Source organism: Euprymna scolopes, chromosome 45, assembly GCF_053919585.1.
Source record: "Euprymna scolopes isolate OS-2025 chromosome 45, ASM5391958v1, whole genome shotgun sequence".
Classification (NCBI taxonomy): domain Eukaryota; kingdom Metazoa; phylum Mollusca; class Cephalopoda; order Sepiida; family Sepiolidae; genus Euprymna; species Euprymna scolopes.
The window spans coordinates 28,720,681-28,746,207 of record NC_136526.1 but is presented as its reverse complement, the minus strand read 5'-3'; the positions used below and the strand labels follow the sequence as shown (position 1 = coordinate 28,746,207).

General features: G+C 26.8%; 1 protein-coding gene across 1 annotated transcript; it reads left to right on the top strand.

Moving 5' to 3' along the window:
• The first annotated feature begins 475 nt into the window (after positions 1-475).
• LOC145269320 (uncharacterized) lies at positions 476-17,911 on the top strand. The gene is made up of 2 exons (XM_080125019.1): positions 476-857; positions 15,156-17,911. Exon 2 carries the CDS (start codon positions 15,396-15,398, stop codon positions 16,524-16,526), a length of 1,131 nt encoding a protein of 376 aa, XP_079981145.1. The 5' UTR covers positions 476-857; positions 15,156-15,395; the 3' UTR covers positions 16,527-17,911.
• The last annotated feature ends 7,616 nt before the right edge of the window (positions 17,912-25,527 follow it).

Below are 25,527 nucleotides of genomic sequence, written 5' to 3'. Positions count from 1 at the left end.
TAAAAATTGAACCAATAGATAGATTTTTAAAGTGAAAAAATTCAATTGATTTCATTACGTAAACAAAATGGCTGCACGAATGCACGCAGACACTTTGTAAACACTGTGTTTTTAAAATAAAAAAATAATATTTCTATTATTTTTTCAAACGACTTTAATAGTTTATTTTGGAAGTATATTCCATAAAGAAAATAAACAACCCACTTTTAAAAGAGAAATTATGAGTTTTTTTTATATTTTATCCGCAGATTTTGATACACCTACAGCATCACCCCCAGTACAGAATAGTTACAAAACACCCACCAGCCTGGTAACATAACTGCATAAGTACCAATAAAGTGATTTTTAATATCATATTCAGCTAAATCCATAACAAGCGGCATTTAAATTAATGGTTTATTTTATTGACGCTACACCGTAATCACGTGATTAAAATTTTAGCAGACGAAAAATTGGGAGACAAAAGAGTCAGGGGTCCCACCAATCGCTTTATTACGTGTAATGGTAAACCGTTGTACAAAGCGTTTCCCGTTACACGAAATAAATAAAGGAACGGACTATTTTGCAGAAGGAACGTAATAATGATTTGCACCGTTTAACGATCATCTCCCCGTCTCACCCCCTTTTTTATCAGTTAGAATGTTTCTTTAAACGATTTCACATTTGTTTTTTTTTTCTTTTAATTTTATTTTCAATCTTTTCTTGTTCAATGAATAAGACACACACATAAAAACATAAAAAGAAAAAAAAAAAGAGAGAGAAAAATTGCGTCGACTTAAGACTTAATCCTAACACACTGATGTTTCGTTTTTCCCCTTCACGTGTTTTTCACATTCTATTTCTTAAAAAAAAAAAAGGTAAGATTTTTTTCACACGTTTTCTTATTTTTAATAAGTTTTTTTTTTGTTTTTTTGTTTTTTTCCAATTTCCTCCAAATCTCAATTTTACTATTTTGGCTGAAAAAAAAAAAAAAAAAAAAAATCCCCAAATAAAAAATTCGGTAAATATTCAGATACGTTACAACAGAACCACCGACCACTCTAATTTGTTTTGTTTTTTTAGAGGTAATCGAGGTCGCTGTCAACGAATCTGATACTCAAACCGGGGGCAAATTTACCGTTTGCATGGTATTAACCCTGAACCCACGAATTACTTTCGGACATTTTACAGCTTCCGTTTACGTTGGCGTACCAATCTTCCGCGGAAAATTTAAAATTAGCTGAAAAAGAAATAAAGCAAGAAAAGAAAAGCACACCAAGTTGTGGGGAGTGGGGGGGGATGTAATTTAATTTTTTTTCCCCCAGAACATAGAATTTTCTAATTTTCAAAAATACATTATAGCACTTTTTGGGTAAAAAATTTCAAATTAGCTGAAAAAGAAATGAAACAAGAAAAGGAAAGCATTCCAAGTTGGGGAGAGGTTAATTGTTTTTTTCTGGAACATAGAATTTTCAAATTTTCAAAAAGTAACGCACCGACATTTACCAATTAGAACACTACTTAACATTTTTCGACGATTTTACTGTTTACATTAGGGGCGCGAGCGGGGGGAGGGGCTAGTGTAGTGTTGGGGTGCGAAAAATGTTAAATAGTGTTCTAATCGGTAAATGTCGGTGGATTACTTACGGAAAAGCGGTTAACTAAACTGCACAAGCAGCTATTAAGCCACATAAGTTCTATAATTGAATCCCCCTCCTGCAAAAAAAAAAAAAGAACGAAAAACAAAAATGTTTGGTGCTTATGTTTTTGTAAACCGCATTAATAACTACGTGAGACAAAAAAAAAGTCCCCCAATTTGTTGTACTTTTCTTTAATTGTAAGTCATTAAAAAATGTCAGTTGGTAATTTTTTCCACCCAAAAAGTGCTATAATGTACTTTTTGAAAATTTGAAAATTCTATGTTCCAGGAAAAAAAACAAAAAAACAATTAAATTACCCCCCCCTCTTCCCCAACTTGGAGTGCTTTCCTTTTCTTGTTTTATTTCTTTTTCAGCTAATTTTAAATTTTCCACGGAAGATTGGTATGCCATGTGAGAAGGCAGTTTGCTAGGTGAAGCAAACCGTCGTTTTTGCTGCTGCACGTAGCGTAAACGGAAGCTGTAAAATGGCCGAAAGTAGTTTGTGGGTGCAGGGGTGTATACCATGCAAACGGTAAATTTGCCCCCGGTTTGAGTATCAGATTTGTTGTCAGCGACCTCGATTACCCCTAAAAAAAACAAATTAGAGTGGTCAGTGTTCTGTTGTAACGTATCTGAATATTTACCAAAGATTCTTCGTAGATATTTTGTTTTGAGAAAAATTTCACCATTCATGTATGTATAATTTATATGTTCATCTTTTCAGAAAATGATATTTCTTACTTCAAAAAAATGTGAAACCATTTAATTTTAATCATTTAAATCAGTTTGCGCTCAGCAAAAAAAAAAAAAAAAGTAGTGATCGACAAATCAGGGAGGAATTATTGAACAGCGGTCAGACAAAAGAGCAGTCAGTAGCGATTAAATAACTGAAAAAAAAAACATTATGGCAAACGTGTAGTTTAGCGGCATAAATTATTTGACAAATACAAAATAAAAAACTATTTATTTTTATATAAAGCTCATTATTAGACCCTAAGGCTGAAATAAAACCACAAAATATTTCATTCTTTCATCATTTTTATTAGACTAAATGTGCAATAGGCATTGCCAAATGAATGTGAAAAAAAATAAGCATGATTCCGTGACGTCAGATCTATACGAACTATGGAAAAGCAGAAGCAACTTAATGATTTTTTTAAACCTTTGTTTATCTTCTTCAAACTGCAATTAATAATTAATCTTTGTTATAATTTTGTTAGGTTTTAAAATTTACACAGTTTAATCGTTAATAATATTATAAACATTTGTATATTAAATATGAAATACGGATTTACTGAATGTTCATTTGGTTAACTACGGCTTCCATATTTTGTTTGGTAAAAAGAGACAAACAAAATGGTTAATATTTGTGCAATAATATTTTCAAATCGATTTTAATCTGGCGATAAAATAGCTGACAAAAACCATGTTTATATTAAAACTAAATATTTTTAAAAAAATTAAACACAATTTATTAAAAATCTATGTTCTAACAGAACATTTTGAAATAAAGGAATTTTAATCATTTTAATTTTTAGGAAGTTTCTTTTTCTTGGTAATTCAACTGATTATAGTATATATTAATTCGAAAAAATAATATTTAAAAATACATAATATTAAATTTATATCATTTTTTTAATTGCAATTTCAAGAAAAGTTTTTGTTCAATGCGTATATTTAAATTTTTAAAAATAAATGTTTTACTTATTTGAACTCTTATGTTTCATAATAAATAGAAATTTCGATAGATTTAAATATGTTTTGTTCAAATTTCGAAAAAAATAAATAGGGGTGGGTATGCACTAAAAAAAACATTTCCCCTCGTATATTTTATGGAAAACTGCATTTTATATGTAATTTCATTCTATCTGGCCATTAGTTGATTTTTGCTAGATTTATTAAACATGGGTATGTTTTCACGTTCGAAATGCTTATTGGCAATGGGAACGTTATTTTAAAGCGGCAATTATGTAAACAAGATTTTCGTCTCGCAATTTCATTATTTTCGTACAATGAAAAAATTTTTTTTAAATTATTACTCATTTATTTTGCCCTTCTTTTAAATGGTATAAAAGTTATATTGATGATATTAATTTATAATAAACTTACATCGTTTTACATATGGGGGGTAATTCTGTGGTGAATTTTGGAGGTACCTAATGTACAACATTTGTGTGAGGCCGCCATATTGCTTTAATATTGGCCTTTCTAAGGTTTGACAGAGTGACCTCTTTAAGGAAAAATTTCGCCTTTTTTGCAATATTTCATTAAACAATGTATTTGGCCGCCATATTTTTTTGTAAATAATGTCGTTCATCAAATTCCGTCTGTATTTGTTTACACTATCACATCAGCTGATATTTGGGCTTAACGATTTTAAAAGATAAAAAATGAAGAATTTTTGCAAGAGAATATTTTATGTTACATCAGCGAAAGTTACACTGGTGTAACAAAATATATTCCCCTCTAAAAATTATTTTTTATGTATAAGAAAAGAAAGACTATTTATAAGATCGGATTTTATTTTAGATTTTTTGATAAATATCTGCTGAATTTCTCTACAAGAACACTGGCAGAAATATAAATTAGCTTTGTGTGAAATTTGCAAAAGATAGGCTCAGCCATTTCGGAACCTATGAGGAACTCACACACAAAGTTGCTTTTATATCATAATAGAATTTTTACTTTCGGAAAAAAATGTCTATTAAAAAAAAACATGTTATGTTAATAAATTTCATTTGTTCCTTTAAGTTGTTTTTTTAAAGTTGTTTTTAAAGTTGTTTTTAAGTTGTTTTTTATTTGTCTTTTTTAAGTTGTTTTTTAAAGTTGTTTTTTAAGTTGTTTTTAAAGTTGTTTTTAAGTTGTTTTTTAAGTTGTTTTTTTAAGTTGTTTTTTAAGTTGTTTTTTTTAAGTTGTTTTTTAAGTTGTTTTTAAAGTTGTTTTTTAAGTTGTTTTTTTAAGTTGTTTTTTATGTTGTTTTTTAAGTTGTTTTTTAAGTTGTTTCTTTAAAGTTGTTTTAAGTTGTTTTTTATTTGTCTTTTTTAAGTTGTTTTTTAAAGTTGTTTTTTAGGTTGTTTTTTTAAGTTGTTTTTAAAGTTGTTTTTTTAAGTTGTTTTTTTAAGTTGTTTTTTAAGTTGTTTTTTAAAGTTGTTTTTTTTCAGTTGTTTTTTAAGTTGTTTTTTTAAGTTGTTTTTTAAGTTGTTTTTTTAAGTTGTTTTTTTAAGTTGTTTTTTAAGTTGTTTTAAGTTGTTTTTTATTTGTCTTTTTTAAGTTGTTTTTATTTGTCTTTTTTAAGTTGTTTTTTAAGTTGTTTTTTAAGTTGTTTTTTTAAAGTTGTTTTTTTAAAGTTGTTTTTTAAAGTTGTTTTTTAAGTTGTTATTTATTTGTCTTTTTAAGTTGTTTTTCTTAAGTTGTTTTTTAAGTGGTTTTTTAAGTTGTTTTTTATTTGTCTTTTTTTAAGTTGTTTTTTATTTGTCTTTTTTTGAGTTGTTTTTTAAGTTGTTTTTTGTTTTTTTAAGTTGTTTTTAAGTTGTTTTTTAAGTTGTTTTTTTAAGTTGTTTTTTTTTCTTAAGTTGTTTTTATTTTTAAGTTGTTTTTTTAAGAAACAAAATAAAGTTTACCGGCCCTTAAAAACAAAAATTAAAGGTCGGTTGTCTGTCCTTGTCAAGCTTCGCTTTCATTCTTCTATGGTCGCCAATTTTTCTCCTTTATTGAAAATTCGTAAAATTTTATTTTCTTGAATAATAAAAAAAAGACATTTAATCATGTTTTCTTGTTTTGTTTTTTTCATATTTTATCTTCATTCCGTGACTGTACATCATACAGACTTTTCATTATTTACATTTTAATTAAGTGCAATTCTGGACTTGCACTTTTTTTTCTGATTTTTCAAATTTAATTGTATTTTTTGCACATTGCAAATAGCGTCGTCAGATCTTGGCAGGTTTAAATTTTTGTTTTTTATTATCATTTGACAGATGTTCCAAATTAAAGAATGGTGCTTTTAAGTAGCTTCAAAAAATGTTTTTAATTCCACAACAAAACCAAAATGAAATTCTTTCTCTCAGTTCATATGGAGGGTTTTTTTTTGTTTTTTTAGCGGGAGTATTTCCATCTATTTTCAGGTGAAATAGTAGGATTTGGGAAGGGTATGTTATGAAACAGTATTTCTTAAAAGAAATTTGAAGTATATTTCAAATCAAGGTATTTATGCAGAATACTAACCGTACTGAAATAATCATGTCATCATTCAGAAAGCCATTCTTAACATGGTAAGAAAAGGTTATCTTGAAGTTTCTTTACTTTTAATATAACATGTAACCAAACGTCCATAAAAGTGGAATTTAACTTGAAAATTCGAACTCAAAATTAGCGCGGTCCATATTTTGCACAGTCCATATTTTGCAGACATAACCAAATTAAGCATCATAATAATGGCATATGAAATCTAGACTATTGTCAAAAAAAATTATCAGATAATATACAAAAATCCAAAAACAATGTAATATTTGCAAAATCAAAAAAGGAAAAAATAATCAAAATTGATCGAGTGATTGATTAATTTTTGCTTTCATCAGTTACAAAGCAAGACTGAACTAATCATGAAAATTTGGCAGTAATTGAGGAAAACTCTGACAATGAGAGAAATAGTAGCAAGAGTACTAGGAAGTAAGGTCACCTTGTGGTCACAGCCGTGAATCCAACCAGTGGTAAAATCTGCTGTTCCTATCAGGAGCTGCCCTAGCATTGGTGTAAGCTGTTACATATGCAACTGCAAGGGTTACATAGTGAAAGACTCTTTGAGACATGGAACGCATTACTACCAGTGTGCCAAGGTTGGACACTGGGCCCAGGACTGTTCAAACAAGGAGATGAGGCATGAGTGCCAGCTAACTTCCCCAAAAAGATGTAACTGCGGCGCTCCTAAACATCATCATCTATGTTGATGAAATGTGGTGTTTGGCATTAACACAGGATGCTATACGATAATGCAAATCAGTGTTGATCCAGGAAGACAGCAAGGGCATTGGAGGTGCATCCTGTGAGAGTGGTCACCATTTTCACAAACAAAAGCAACTATGTCAGGATCAATGTTTTGGTAGTGTGTGATTTGATTTGCTGTTAGGGATTGATGTAATAAAAAAATTTTAGAATTATGATAGGAAAGTCCCCACGTAGGCGGCCATCTCCATCAGTGAACCTGACTTTATTGCTACACGGTGGAACGATAAATTTGTCGCCATAAAAAAAAACAACACTACAGCTTTATTTTAAAACTTTTATTGAAAAAATCAATTCAGGTGATTTTATTATGTAGTTGAGCTGACATCTATTCAATGCAACCACCTTCAGCCTCAATCACTGCATGGATATAGATGCGGAACTGGGAGTATGCTGGCTTTGGTGTTGTGGGAGGTTATGTTGGTGATGTTCTCGACGTATGACCAAATGAAGTGGTCCAGTGGGCAGATCGGAGGAGGAGGGGGGCCAGTTAGAGAATGGTACAAAGTCATAGCACTCCTGAAGTCCAACCTGGGTCTCTTTGGACTTGTGGGTTGGCGCCAAGTCCTGCTGCCAAAGCCAGGATTGCTCCAGAGGATCACCACACTTTTCAACACATTCAGGTACACTTTAGTGTTGACTTTCAAGCTAACTTAAAAGATGTGAGGTGGCATGATATGGCCTTTACTTGCAACCACACCAAAGACAACAACTGTTGAACCAACCCGATTTGCATTTTGAGGGTGCTAACAAGGACCCTGTTGCAATAACTTGGATCAGTAGAGAGCAGGAGTTGTACAGCAACATATCTTTGATCTCGCTCGTTGAACATTGTGTCACTTTCAGATATGATAGAAGACTCCTATTGCTCTTGAGATTTGTACACAACTGGGCAAATAGTAAATTTCTGCAACAAAAAAGAAAACTGGGTTTCATCATGGAATCATGTCTTTAAGGCGACAGTTTAATCATGCCAACCTGTACATTTGACCATTGAAGACAGACATCAATTGTGTCATGGGAATGGGCAGATGACCATATACCTAAAGGACTGTGAAATAAAGAAGTGCCTTAATATAACCAGAATATAATGAAGAACTCCATGCATGGATTAACAAGGGTGACATCATTTCATACCCGAAAGAAGACTCTGACCCCCAAGGGATTAATTCTGTTGATGGCTGTAATGTATAAAGCAAATGTGCTACCATGAAATTAACCATTATGCAGACAAATTCATGAAATTAACCATTATGCAGACAAATTCATGAAATTAACCATTATGCAGAAAAATTCATGAAAAATGCAAATGTTTGCATTAATAAGATATGGAATAGTGCCAAAAAGGAGCTAACGTGTCACTACTGAAGAGTGTATCCTCGTGTAGAAGTCCCTAAGATGCTGTGAAGATTGATGAAAAGAGATACTGTCTGATAAATATGGGATTTCAATGAAAATAACTCCCCTTATCATATCGCAGGATGATGCTGTGGACTGCACAATATCAGCTTAAATCAATGATATCCATGCTGACGAAAGTGTTGTACTCTCATCACAAATCAGGGACATTTGGCTCAATTTAAACTAGAATGTGTCATCTGAAATTGCTGGGGGACAGCACACACATGCTGGGATATACAATCTTTAGAGCGTCCTGTGCTGGAAGCAAGGAAACGTTCCGCAATTTGCCAATACCGTCACATGGTGAACAGTATTCTCCTTGTGTGGAAAACTTGTTGGGCACCTCCTTGTATGTGCATGACTGCAAGAAAAGAACTAGTTTAATCACAAACGGCTGTATAAAAAAGTTTGTTTCATAGTGATGTTTTTTTTTCCATGAGTTTATTTGGAAATTTATTAACATCGTGAAAATTACAGCAGAAAACAAAAAATGGGTTACAAACAGCTAAAAATAGCAGATTTTAAATAACACATGAGTGAATGTGAAGGAAATTAATTTAACAATTATTTACATTAATTACATTAATTACAATATTTGTGTCACTTTCATTACAATTACATTAATTACATTATTTACAAGATTTAACAGATTTTCATTTAACTTATTTAAATTATTTACATTATTTACACATATTTACATTATTAGATTATTTAAACCATTTATATTATTTACATTATTTACAATATTTAAATTATTTACATTAATTACATTAATTACAGTAATAAAATCATTTACATTTTTTACATTAATTATATTATTCACATTCTTATATTAGTAACAATAATTACATTAATTACATAATTATTTGTGTCACATTCATTACAATTACATCATTTACATTATTTACAATATTTACATTAATTACATTCTTTACATTAATTCAATTATTTACAGATATTTACATTATTTGCATTAATTACATTATTTACAGTAATAACATTATTTACGGATATTTACATTATTTACAATATTTACATTATTTACATTTTTACATTATTTACATCAGTTATATTATTTACAAAATTTACATTAATTATATTATTTACATTATTTACAATATTTACATTATTTACATTATTTACATTAATTACATTATTTACATTATTTACATTAATTACATTATTTACATTAATTACATTATTTATAATATTTACATTATTTAGATTAATTACATTATTTAAATCATATACATTATTTAAATATCTACATTAGTAAGAATTTTTACATTATTTACATTAATTGCATTATATACATTATTTACAATTATTACATTATTTACATTATTTACAATATTTACATTATTTACAATATAAACATTAATTGCATTATTTACATTATTTACATTATGTACATTAATTATATTATTAAGATAAATTACATTATTTACATTTACATCAATTACATTATTTACAGTAATTACATCATTTACATTATTTATATTATTTATATTAATTAGATTATTTACATTTTACATTAGTAACAGTTATCAAATTAATTACATTATTTACATCATTTACATTATTTGTGTCATTTTTATTACAATTAGATCATTTACATTATTTACATTATTTATATTAATATTATTAATATTATTACATTACGAAAATTACACATTATTTGAATTCTTTACAATATTTACATTATTTACAATATTTACATTATTTACAATATTTACATTATTTACAATATTTACATTATTTACAATATTTACATCATTTACAATATTTACATTATTTACATCATTTAAAATATTTAAATCATTTACATTATTTACAATATTTACATCATTTAAAATATTTAAATCATTTACATTGTTTACAATATTTACATCATTTACAATATTTACATTATTTACATCATTTGCAATATTTACATTATTTACATTGTTTACAATATTTACATCATTTACATTATTTACATTATTTACATTATTTACAATATTTACATCATTTACATTATTTACAATATTTACATTATTTACAATATTTACATCATTTACAATATTTACATTATTTACAATATTTACATTATTTACAATATTTACATCATTTACAATATTTACATTATTTACAATATTTACATTATTTACAATATTTACATCATTTACATTATTTACAATATTTACATTATTTACAATATTTAGATCATTTACAATATTAACATTATTTACATTATTTACAATATTTACATTATTTACAATATTTACATCATTTACATTATTTACAATATTTACATCATTTACAATATTTACATCATTTACATCATTTACATTATTTACATCATTTTCATTATTTACAATATTTACATTATTTACATCATTTACATTATTTACAATATTTACATCATTTACATCATTTACAATATTTACATCATTTACATTATTTACATCATTTACAATATTTACATTATTTACATCATTTACATTATTTACAATATTTACATCATTTACATTATTTACAATATTTACATCATTTTCATTATTTACAATATTTACAACATTTTCATTATTTACAATATTTACATTATTTACAATATTTACATCATTTACATTATTTACAATATTTACATTATTTACAATATTTACATCATTTACATTATTTACATCATTTACATTATTTACATCATTTACATTATTTACAATATTTACATCATTTACATTATTTACAATATTTACATCATTTACATTATTTACAATATTTACATCATTTACATTATTTACAATATTTACATCATTTACATTATTTACATTATTTACATTATTTACATTATTTACATCATTTACATTATTTACAATATTTACATCATTTACATTATTTACAATATTTACATCATTTTCATTATTTTCATTATTTACAATATTTACATAATTTTCATTATTTACAATATTTACATCATTTTCATTATTTACAATATTTACATTATTTACATTATTTACATTATTTACAATATTTACATTATTTACAATATTTACAATATTTACATTATTTACAATATTTACATTATTTACAATATTTACAATATTTACATTATTTACATTGTTTACAATATGTACATTATTTACAATTTACATTATTCACATTATTTATATCATTTACAATATTTACATTATTTACAATATTTACATCATTTACATTATTTACAATATTTACATCATTTACATTATTTACATCATTTACATTATTTACAATATTTACATTATTTACAATATTTACATAATTTACATCATTTACAATATTTACATCATTTACATTATTTACAATATTTACATTATTTACAATATTTACATCATTTACATTATTTACAATATTTACATTATTTACAATATTTACATCATTTACATTATTTACAATATTTACATCATTTACATCATTTACAATATTTACATCATTTACATTATTTACAATATTTACATTATTTACAATATTTACAATATTTACATTATTTACATTGTTTACAATATGTACATTATTTACAATTTACATTATTCACATTATTTATATCATTTACAATATTTACATTATTTACAATACTTACATTATTTGCATCATTTAAAATATTTACATCATTTACATTATTTACATTATTTACAATATTTACATTATTTACATTGTTTACATTATTTACATTATTTACATCATTTACAATATTTACATCATTTACAATATTTACATTAATTACACTGTTTACATTAAATACATTATTTACATCAGTTACATTAATTACAGTATTTACATTATTTACATCATTTATATTAATTACATTATTCACAATATTTACAATATTTACATTATTTAGATTTTTTACAATATTTACATGATTTACATCATTTATATTACATTATTAACAATATTTAGATTTTTTACAATATTTACATTATTTAAAATAGTTACAGTAATTACATTATTTATATTACAAACATAAATTACTTTATGTACATTATTTACTATATGTACATTTATTACATTATTTAGATTAATTACATTATTTACATTAAGTACATTATTTACAATTATTACATTTATTACAAATATTTACATTATTTATATATTTTCTATTAATTACATTACTTACATTATTAACATTGTTTACATTAATTACATTATTTACATCATATACAATATTTACATTTATTAGATTATCTACATTCTTACATTAGCAACAGTAATTAAATTAATTACATTATTTACCTCATTTACATAATTTGCAATATTTACATTATTTACATTAATTACATTATTTACAATATAAACATTAATTAATTATTGACAATATTTAGATTATTTGATTATTTACAATATTTACATTATTTACATTAATTACATTATCCACATTATAAACATTAATTACTTTATTTACATTATTTACATCATTTACATCATTAACCATTTTTACAATATTTACAATATTTACATTAATTACATTATTTAGATTAATTACATTATTTACATTATTTACATTAATTACATCATTTACATTATTTTCATTAATTACATTATTTACATTAATTAAATCATTTTCATTATTTTCATTAATTACATTATTTTCATTAATTACATTAATTAAATCATTTACATTATTTTCATTATTTACATTAATTACATTATTTACATTAATTAAATCATTTACATTATTTTCATTATTTACATTATTTTCATTATTTACATTGTTTTCATTATTTACATTATTTACATTATTTTCATTATTTTCATTAATTACATTATTTACATTAATTAAATCATTTTCATTATTTTCATTATTTACATTATTTTCATTATTTTCATTATTTTCATTAATTACATTATTTACATTAATTAAATCATTTACATTATTTTCATTATTTTCATTAATTACATTATTTACATTAATTAAATCATTTACATTATTTTCATTATTTACATTATTTACATTATTTTCATTATTTTCATTAATTACATTATTTACATTAATTAAATCATTTACATTATTTTCATTATTTACATTATTTATATTATTTTCATTACTTACATTAATTACATTATTTACAAATATTTACATATATTACATTATTTACATTATTTACAATATTTATATTGTTTAAAGTATGTACATTATTTTCATTAATTACATTATTTACATTGTTTTCAAATATAGCAAACAGATATGTACCATGTTTGCATTATAGACCAGTTGTCGTTAGAGATTTTAAACTCTAGACTCTGGATGATAATAATGTCTGTCATCAAGTGCATCATTCTGTATCTCTGACTCATTCTATTGCCTTTTTACCTGTGATGTTTTGCGACAATTACAATAAATGATTTATATAATAACCCAATTTTAAATAAAATTTGCATAATTTTTTATTTAAAGAATTTTGTTTTCATTTGCCATCATGTTAACACAATCACTCATTATAATGGGGAGGTGATAATGGCAACTATAGACTGGGATGATGACAAGGTGATGGACTCCCTACTCTAACATGTGAGGTGAGACTGGATTCAGTAAAACAGAAGAGTCCAGTTTATAGAAACTCGTGTGTGGATCACCAGAAACTGAACATATGGGATGATGCTAGTGTGCTAGCAACCACAGTGGCATTAGGAAAACATGGGCATGTGTTGCAGGATGCTTGTTGGCTGCAATCTGAGAACAATGTGCAGCATAATTATCTGGCCAAACTGGATGTCACATTGACGGGAATTAATTGGCTCTCTGTTGACAGATCAAGGTGTTGCACATAATGACAAACTCTGCATGTGTATACAACTGGGTGTTGAACATTCTCAGCGTGAAAACACAAGTTCACACCAAGGTTGCCAGTAAGATGCTCATTAAGAGATAATTAAGTACACTCAAAGAGCTGGTACAGAAATACAAGCTCTTAGTGGACATGACATAGGTTGCGTCAATTCACAATGTAGCTGACAAATTGATGGAAATGCAAAAGCGATGGTTCAACACCAAAGAAAGAATGAGGGACCCAAATCTCTGATCAGTGCAGTGCATGGAGCTGAGCTGTACATGGCATGCATCATTGACAAAAATAGTGGACAAGGCTATTGGAGACCGGTACCTGGTTCAACATAGATTGCAACTGGTTATAATAAGCATTTGGATTCATTGAATTTAAGGTGCTGTTTAAATGTTTATTTATATTGCTGTCGTGGCTTGTTTTGTGTAAATTGTTTGTTTGAAGGAGCAATGTAATGTGCGTCTGTGGGAAAATTAGAAAATAAAGTAACACAATGTGCAAAATATACACAGTTATTTCCCCTTGTAATGGGAAGGATTGAACGAAATATCTCTTGCGTGCAGGGAAAAGTAGGAAAGCATATAAGTAGCCATACACACACATATGTACATAGAGACATATATGTGCCAGCACGCACATGCAAATACTCATATGCATACTAGTGTTCCCAATGCATGTTTTCATATAGCACATTCACACACACACACACACACACACACACATATATATATATATATATATATATATATATATATGGGTATCTCTATTATATTAAAATCACTGTGTGTGTGTAAGTTCTTTCCTCAAAGATTCTGAAACTTGCAAATTTCACAGAAAGCTAATTCATATGTCTGGCAGTGTTCTTAGATTTGCACAGATATTCATCCAATAAATCTCAAAAATCTTCAAAATAGTTTTTCTCTCTCAAATTTTACAGGGGAATATTTTACATTATACCAGATATGAGATTTTGATGTTTAATACAATCTTAGCAAATCATTTCTTCTTAAAAAAGAACACATGGTTCATACAAGGATATTTTCCCAAAAATATGTTTCATGCATTGCATTCGTTGCAAACATAACTGCTATTATGTTAAGAGAAAGAAGCACACTCAGATAAATACTTGAATTTTCATACCCGACAGTAAACCTGTCCTCAGAGAATTGACAAACATGTATTCTATGAATTATTATTTTTAATAAACATTTTAAAATGCAACAACCTTTTTAAAACAACTAAAAAACGCACACATATACACAATAATAATAAACAAATATAATGTTTATATGCAAAAATATATAAATAATATTGAAACATTTCCATTTTTCATTTACAGATTTGAATGGATCATATTTTTTGTGATTTACAAAAGATATTTGTTTTCTCTGATGTGAAGTAAAAAAAATGGAGAAATGTCACAAATGCTGAATAGGAAAAACTTTTAAAGAAAAATTTGTAATGGCGAAAGTTTATACTTCATCTGTTAAAGATAAAGGAAAGAACTCGGATAAACACTTGCATATACATGCTGTGTTTTATATTTTTTTAAATATTAACTCAAAATAAAAAGGAACCAATGGAAAATCTCAGTGAAAAGAAGTTATATTTACACAAAGCTTGTGATTCTTCACATTCCAATTTTAGTCAGAAAGAAAAACTAGAAGAAAGCATGAATACAAAGCTGTATTCTTGTGAAGTGTGTGGCTATACTTGTAAATTCAAATCACGTTTAATCGGTCATAGACGAAAACACACAGGAGAGAAGCCATTTCCTTGTAAAATTTGTGGCTTCTCTTTTGCTATTAAGTCATGCTTAGCAAGACATATGCAAAGGCATACTGGTGAAAAGCCATACTCTTGTAAAGTGTGTGAGTATTCCTGTGCTCGTAAATCAATGTTAGTGAATCACTTGCGAACACACACAGGTGAAAAACCATATTCTTGTGAAGTATGTAGTTATTCTTGTTCAGAGAAATCTAGTTTAGTTATGCATGTACGAAAACACACTGGTGAAAAGCCATATTCTTGTGAAGTATGTGACTCCTCTTTTATAATGCAATCACATTTAGTTGAACATATGAGAACACACACTGGGGAGAAGCCATATTCTTGTGAAGTGTGTGGATCTTCTTTTACAAGGAAATCAAATTTAGTAATACATCTCCGAACACACACTGGAGAAAAACCGTATTCTTGTGAAGAATGTGGATATTATTGCAGTAGAAAATATAGTCTCGTTATACATATGCGAACACACACTGGGGAAAATCCGCATTGTTGTGAAGTATGTGGATATTCTAGTACTACCAAATCAAGTTTAATCATCCATATGCGAACACACACTGGAGAAAAGCCATACTCATGTGAAATATGCGGATTTTCTTTTGCTAATAAATCAGGTTTAGTTGTGCATATGAGAACACACACTGGGGAGAAACCATTCTCTTGTGAAATGTGTGAATATTCGTGTGCTCAGAAATCGCTGTTAATTTCTCATATGCGAACACATACAGGAGAAAAGCCATACTCTTGTGAAATGTGTGAATACTCTTGTACAGTAAAGTCAAGTTTAGTGATACACGTTCGAAAGCACACTGGCGAAAGGCCATATTTTTGTAATATATGTGACTCATCTTTTATCAGTAATTCACGTTTAGTGGGTCATATGCGAACACACTCTGGGAAACACACTCAGGAGAGAACTTGAATGCCTGCGGAGAGAACTTGAATGCCTATTATACACTATCCTGGAATGTCTAAGGTCTCTCTGTACAGGGGTTTGCCAGAATAACCTGGTATGAGGGTACTTTCCCTAGAAGTAAACCCTGACCAAATATTAAAAATTGCATAGAATTCACTGCCCAAATAAGATCTATCTATGGCTAACCCACATTAGCTTTTATGAGGAATGGTGCACCTTCTCCAAGTGATGTTACCTCAAGTAATAGCATGAAGCTGGATAATCCACCAGACTAGATAAATTCTTGTCCTGGAATCCAGTAAGACCAAGAGACTAAAACGAAAGATATTCTACAACAAATGAAAATGGTTAATTGGGGAGACGAAAATATGTTCTCAATTTCATTACTAACTCAGTGTTTGAGAGATAAAGATGTTTAATGGAACATTCGAATATGTATGTATCTCATATAGAGTTCAAGTGTTAGCCCCTTGATTTCTGGGAACCTCAACTCAAGTAAAATAAAAAAAAGTGAACATTGAAAACCAACTTGTGTCTCAGTTCTTTCTGTACAGACAGTTTTCAGGATTAATTAGCATGAAAATATTTCACTACAAATAAATCCTGACCAAATATTCAAAGTAATATAGTATTCATATCTGGATATTTCACCACACAAGATAAACTTATTTCCTGGAATTCAGCAAAACCAAGAGACTACAGCAAAAGTACACTATAACATATAATTTTTAGTTTAGCAAAAGAAATTGTATCCATGTAAATTAGGCAGGCTTTCCTTCAGCTTTTTTCCCTTACCAAATTTAAGGGCCTTTCTCAACAATCCATAGCCATGACTAATAACACCCTAGCTGAGAAATCATCATTCAAACTCTTTGGCTTAACATTCACAGAAAACTAATTGGAACAAACACATTTATGACATTACAAAGGCTCCTGGAAAGACGAGGTGCTCTCTTTACCATGCTAGAAAATTAATCACACCTGAGAGTATACTATACATCTACAAAGTAATCAATACTATACATCTACAAAATAATCAATACTATACATCTACAAAGTAATCAATACTATACATCTACAAAGTAATCAATACTATACATCTACAAAGTAATCAATACTATACATCTACAAAGTAATCAATACTATACATCTACAAAATAATCAATACTATACATCTACAAAATAATCAATACTATACATCTACAAAATAATCAATACTATACATCTACAAAATAATCAATACTATACATCTACAAAGTAATCAATACTATACATCTACAAAGTAATCAATACTATACATCTACAAAGTAATCAATACTATACATCTACAAAATAATCAATACTATACATCTACAAAATAATCAATACTATACATCTACAAAGTAATCAATGACTCATGCATGAAGTATTGTTGCTTCATTCAGATCCAAAAACTAATCTCCATCATAGTAGGTCCTACACAATCATTCAAACTCCAAACACTTTCCCATATCGCCATATTATTGATCATGTGCTTGTTTTACAAGTACTTTTATAAAATGTTCCTTGATAAACTCAAAGCACTTATGTCCCCTCGACATAATTACTCCTGATTAACCCGGCAGGCAGTAAAATTCTACATCTTTAATGTTGAGGTTCATCAATGCCAGAAAGTTTTCTACCCTAACAGTCTCTTCCCTAGGATGACTAATCTTCGGAATTCTCTACTGAAGAGAATGTGAAAGCTGACAAGATACTGTCCTTTGGCGTCTAAGTTCTACCTGTATAGGTTGTTGTAAGAACAACCTGACATGAGAATACCTGCTGTATGAAAACCCTGGATAAATATTTAAAATAATATTTGATGCCAAAATGTGATCCACATGATATTATTACCCTGTGTTTGAATAATTAATGCAATATTTCCTAGCGATTTTGCTTCTAGTAAGTTAGATATTCCACCAGACAAGATGAATTCTTGTGAAAAATCCAATAAAATTAAAACGCAATGAGAAAGATATTCTACAACATAATGTATTGGTAAATTTGACAAGGAAGATTAAATTTTCTGCACTTCAACAACATTTCAGATGTTAATAAGAGAAAGCTATATGTAAACAATTTATATTAATATAATACTTATTTCTTTGTCACAGTTTTTAAAAAAATTGATGAACGTATTTTTAAATAAATATTTTTGTACATTTTTTGATTGAAGGTGCACAGAAAACAAGTTAATATTGCAGATAAGAAAAAAGGAAAATATTAAAGGAAGACTTTTAAATAGACAGCAATACTGAAAAAGAGACAAATATATGAACTTGAAAAAACTAAAGAAAAATATAGAAAGAGAGAAGAAAAAGACTAAGAACAAAGGTCTCTACAAAAGATCGGCTCTTGATAAAAAAAAATTATTAAAAATATATTTGAAATTGTAAATATTCATTTAAACATTTTTTTTCAATTTCTTTATATCAATTGATTTGAGAAGGAAAGAGAGAATAGTGATGAGCATTAGGGCAGGTCGATTTGCAACTTTTTTCAGAAAATCAACATGGCACTGATGATGATAGTTGGGATTTGATGTGATAAGAACATATACCAAAAAATTAGATTCCCATCTTGAACCGAAAATTGAGCATTTAATTTTAAAAATCGTGTAGAAAAATGCTGAAAAATCCTTCATTTTCATAGCATTTTTCACAACACTGACTTTGAAATTTCACTTTTTTTATAAAAAAATCCAATTAAAATTGATATATTCATATGAAATACATTGAAAGAAAAATAAATACATGAATTATAATTTTAATTATGAATCACAACTAGCAAAATATCTAAACTTTTACTGCATTGATTAAACAAAAATTGTAAAAAAGCTAATTAGCAACTAAGTCTTTTAAATTTCACAATTCAAAAAGATATGTGGAGATGTATTACACAATATAACAGCTTGATACAAATTACAGAACCATGTATTTTAAGTTTTTATTAAATGCAATAATATAAACTGTTATAATAGAACTAAATTGTTCTGTATAATTTCCTTTCGAAGAAAATGAAGGTTTAATTTGCTGGCACGATGACTTTGTAACAATGTGTATATGTTTTGCTTCCTGCCCATATACAACTTTTTGAGAAAAATTAATCAATTTTGACTAGTGTGTGACTGCGAAATGGATAGCAGTAATCTTTTTCATTTTTTTTTGAGTTGTTCACTATTTCTGGAAAAAAAAACAACACAAAAATAAAACAATCATTTGAAAACACTTATTTTTTATATTTTTGCGATGTAATATGAATAAAACTATTGTTTGGGTAAATTAAGAAAACTAATAAAATTTAATGGATAAATATTTATTTACCTAATGGACAAAATCGTTTGAATCTTCTCTCACATCCAATTCATCTGAGTTTATCAATATTATATTTTCCGGAAGTAGTACAAAGGCACTATATTTTGAACAGTTTAAAACAGTAATTTGGATTTCAGTTAACTTGTTCTCTGAATCATATTAAAATATACTATTGGTTTAAAAAAATATTGTTGGTTCGGATCTCAAACCAACTAACTGCATACACTTGGATGATAAATTTGACCAGAATGTTTAATTTATCATAGTGTTTGAGGATAGACACCTCTGGTCCATAAACACATTAACCTTGTGGCTTATGTTAGCCATCTTCCTTGATTCAAGGGCCCAATTTTCTAAGTTAACTTCTCCACAAGAAATGCCAACAGCATACTCAAAAAGTAGCCTCTAGTCTTCACACTTAAATTATTTGTTTCTTCTGCTGTCAGATAATGATGATCGGGAGGGATACTAATTTTTTAGAATTCTACTTGAGGCAAATCTTGATAATTATTGATACAAAGTTTCCCCAAAGAACCAGTAAATGTTGTTAAGCTTTTTGTTGTTCCATCAATTAATTTAAAAATTGCTGTAAATGGCAGTTCTTCTAATGGAACCTGAAATTGGAAAATTTGCATGTTTAATAATAGAGCCAGATTACATAATGAATACCAATATATTATTTTATTTACCACAAAAAAGGAACATAATTGCAGGTAAATCTATAGAATTAATTTTACCTCCTTGTTAGAAGGACAAGTGCAGATTATGTGCCTTGTTTGACAATTTTCTGTTTTGCACTTTACTGCAAAGTCATCACATCTCAAGACAGAAAGTTTACAGCTACAAGAAGATATATCAAACAGACTGTCTAGCTGTTCCTTCATTCTTTTCACTCTTTTTTGCTGCAAGAGATTTCCTATCAATTTGTTTGGCCCTCTTATAGCAAAATATATTGACCTTCTGTCCTATATAATGTTACCTTAACAAGGGCAATTGTGGATTGACTGCTTGCTGAATACTAATTTCATTGGCAATTAAAAATAGTGAGATTTCTAAGTTAAGTGGGGATAACTGTTTTCGAAGAAATAACTATGGCTTGTCGTGAAGTTGGGGTGCTGTTTCATCCAAATGACAAGGTGGACCAGCAAATTTTGTTAACCACATGTTAAAATTAAACGTTGTGCTTTTACTGACATTCTAATCTGAAAAGTAAAATAAATAAATGGATTATAACTGAAGGAAACTGTATTAGGCTATCTTCCAGTTTCATGCGTAAAAAAATAAGCGCTAGTTATAAGAAATAATGAAAAACTTTGTAGAGTTGAATTAGATGTATTGAAGAGAGGACTAAACCAAATCAGAGGCATAGTAGTGTTTAGTTTAGACATTTTAGCAGATTTTAGTTCCTCCTTCGATAACATGAATTTATCCATAGAGATTCATTCTTGATGTAGCTGTGCTATTTTAACGAGTGTTTAATGTTTAGAGTTTAAAAAACCAGTGCTTCTGCATCTATGTTACTATGCGATTTTTAATAGTATTTTCAAGTTAAATTTAATTTTTATGAAATTTCTGTTTATTAAATTTTTAAGTGAAAGTACAGAATAGTTACAATGCAACCTCCTTCCCATATTAAAAATGGCTTTCTAAATAACAAAGTTATTTTAGCACAATAAATAGATGCACATATAACGAAAAACCTTTAAAGGAGTTTTCTTATTTACTCGTATTAATCTTTATAGGTTATCTGATTTTAAAACTATAATTTTAGAAGAAAAACGCTGCTTAAAAACAATTACTCCCTAAAAATAAAATTAAAATTTGACACTAATTTTCTGCAAAGTATTTTTTATTAAGTAGAAAAACTTGAAAATCTTACGTGGTTATGTTTCGTAAAGAATGTGTAGAATAAAACTGTATGGACCATTTCTTTTTTTTACTTTACTTTATTAATATAAAACTGGAGTATTACCATATTTTAATAAAAATTTCCAATAGAATTTGATGGGAAATATTAGGTTGGTGCAAGAATAATGTTTTTGACGTTCGTTTAAACGTCCAAAAAATGTCATTAAGTTTGCACCAACCTAATAGAAAAACAAATTAAAAAAGATAAAACGAATATGTTTAAATTCACTGCAGATACTTGAAATATAATAATATATATTTTAAACAAGTCTTTTTCGTTTTTCCTTTCGAAATAATTAAGCCTAAATCGTAATGTTTCCAAATTAAATAATAAATAAACGTTAATTTTCAATATCAATAACGAGCGTGTTTTGAAATCTAAAATGTTTCCACCCAAAAAAGTTCCTGAAATGAAAAAGTGAACTTTGGTCGTTATTATTTAAAAAAAAACATAATTTTGCCTTTACACTTAATATTTATTTTATTAATTCGTTAACCTCACTCATTTTATATAAAAATGTAGTTTAAAATATATTCTAAATAATGATTCCATTTTCTTAACAGTACGGATTGTTTTGATGATGGGACATTCTTAATTCACCGAAAAACTTTAATCGCTTCAATTTTTCAACTTTTAAAGTCATTTCCTCAAGCAAAGATAACGATTTTGAGAAAAATATTTCGTGTTGGTCTTTTCTACGTCAAACCCCAACTATCATCACCATTGCCTCACCGGGGTTCCAAAATCGACCTGCCCTAATGAGCATGGCTGATGATAGAAGTAGTGGTGGCGTGGCATAGGGAAGAAGGAACATTGGAAGGCGATTGGATTTATATTGTAAAAGTGAAAAGGAGCAAACAACTACTGGTGTACATCTTAGAAGGTTTGTATCTGGCATTTGGTGTTTGCAAAAGTTTGACTTGAAAAGAGTGAAAGAGAATTAAAAGACAAATCTCCAAAATTATTTTAAATAAATACGAAAAAACAAACTTATATGATATAAAGAACTAAAAGTTTTAGATTGATAAGATGGATGTGTTAAATTTAGAAATAAAAAGTAAAAAATAAATATTAATACATATTGATTGATTATTTTCTCTTTATGGTGATCAGAGTTTTATCTATTTTTATTTTACATCAATTTCGTCACATTTGCTTTAAGTATAATATACGTTTGTGGGGAAACTCTTCAGCAGGTGGGGATATGTGTTGAGTGTGGATGGAGGGCAGAAAGGCAATGTGGAGACCCTCACCAATCTGTTAGGCACTGTGGACTTACCAGTGTGACATTTGGTTACTAATAGAATGTAATAAATCGAGGAGAGAAATTAGTAAACATTTAATTATATTTAATAATATTTAATTATATTTGATTATATTATATTTAATTATATTTGATTATATCATATTTAATTATATTTAATTATATTTAATTATATTATATTTAATTATATTATATTTAATTATATTATATTTAATTATATTTAATTATATTATATTTAATTATATTTAATTATATTTAATTATATTATATTTAATTATATTTAATTATATTTAATTATATTATATTTAATTATATTTAATAATATTATATTTAATTATTTTTAATTATATTTAATTTAATTATATTTAATTAAATTTAATTATATTATATTTAATTATATTTAATTATATTATATTTAATTACATTTAATTATATTTAATTATATTTTATTATATTTAATTATATTTAGTTATATTTAATTATATTATATTTAATTATATTATATTTAATTATATTTAATTATATTTAGTTATATTTAATTATATTATGTTTAATTATATTATATTTAATTATATTATATTTAATTAGATTTAATTACATTTAATTATATTTAATTTTATTATATTTAATTAAATTTAATTATATTTAATTATATTTAATTATATTATATTTAATTATATTTAATTATATTTAATTATATTATATTTAATTATATTTAATTATATTATATTTAATTATATTTATTTATATTTATTTATATTTAATTATATTTAATTATATTATATTTAATTATATTTAATTATATTATATTTTATATTTAATTACATTTAATTATATTATATTTAATTATATTTAATTATATTATATTTAATTATATAATATTTAATTATATTTAATTATATTAAATTTAATTATATTTAATTATATTATATTTAATTATATTTAATTAAATTTAATCATATTTAATTATATTATATTTAATCATATTTAATTATATTATATTTAATTATATTTATTTATATTTATTTATATTTAATTATATTTAATTATATTTAATTATATTTAATTACATTTAATTATATTTAATTATATTTAATTATATTTAATTACATTATATTTTATTATATTTAATTATATTATATTTAATTATATTTAATTATATTTAATTATATTATATTAATTATATTTATATAATTAATTATTTAATTATATTATATTTCATTACATTTAATTATATTTAATTATATTTAATTATATTATATTTAATTATATTATATTTAATTATATAATATTTAATTATATTTAATTATATTATATTTAATTATATTTAATTATATTTAACTATATTATATTTAATTATATTATATTTAATTATATTTAATTATATTATGAATGTAAGCCTACAAGGTGTGAGGGAACATCAAGAAAAGTAGATGAATGTGAAGTACAGGGTAGAACGTTGCCTTAGAAAAGACGACATAATTCCATTTCCGTTTGATGAAAACCAGTTTTCTTTTTGTTGTTTTAGACCATCGTACTTGTTGGCCAGTTGCGTACAAATCCCAAGAGCGATAGGAGGCTTCTATCATGTCTGAAAGTGGCACAAGGTTCAACGAGTGAAATCAGAAATGTGCTTCTATACAACATGCTCTCTACTGATCCAAGTTATGACAACAGGACCATTGCCAGCACCCTCAAAATGCATTGTTGCATTGCCACGAATAACACGAATGTGTCTAGAAACAAAGTTTATAGTCTTGTTAGTTTTCAAGTGAGAGCCATAACATGCTACCCCATATCCTTGAAGTCGGCTTGAAAGGCAACACAGAAGTGTCCATGGGTGTGCTGTAAAGTGTGGTGACCCCCTAGTGCAATCAGGTGGCTGCTGGCAGACCCTGAGTGCAGCAGCAAAACTCGACGGTGGCTCACAAAGAGACCTAGGCTTGGCTTCAGAAGGAGTGATACGACTTTGTATCATTCTCTCACTCGACCTGAACCTGCTGGACTACTTCATTTGGTTATATATTGAGAACATCACCAACATAACCTCCCACAACAACAAAGACAGCCTTGCTGTCGCCATCCACTGAGTATTCACCGAGCTCCCGCCAGTGCTTGTAGAAAAGGCATGCTTCCAGTTCCGGCTCCATATCAAGGCAGTGTTTGAGGCTGTAGGCGGTTATATTGAATAGACTATTGAATAGACTCTACTACATAATCAAATCTGAATTGATTTCTTTCAATAAAAGTTTTTAAATAAATCTGTAGTGTTGTTTTCTTTAAGGCGACCACTTTATCGTTCCACCCTACAATGGGAAACGTTTAATTGTTGGAGTTTTGTTTACTTTTAATTTTTTTTTTTTTGGAGTTTTGGTTACTTTTAATTTTTTTTTTTTTTTTTGGAGTTTTGGTTACTTTTAATTTTTTTTAATTGTTGGAGTTTTGGTTACTAAAAGAAGTGAGTTCAGTTGGTTACTGTTAGGAATTAGTAGTGTTTTT

What these genes read in the sequence shown, in the direction of transcription:
- LOC145269320 (XM_080125019.1), top strand. Translation starts at nt 15,396, where the DNA reads ATGGAAAATCTCAGTGAAAAGAAGTTATATTTACACAAAGCTTGTGAT.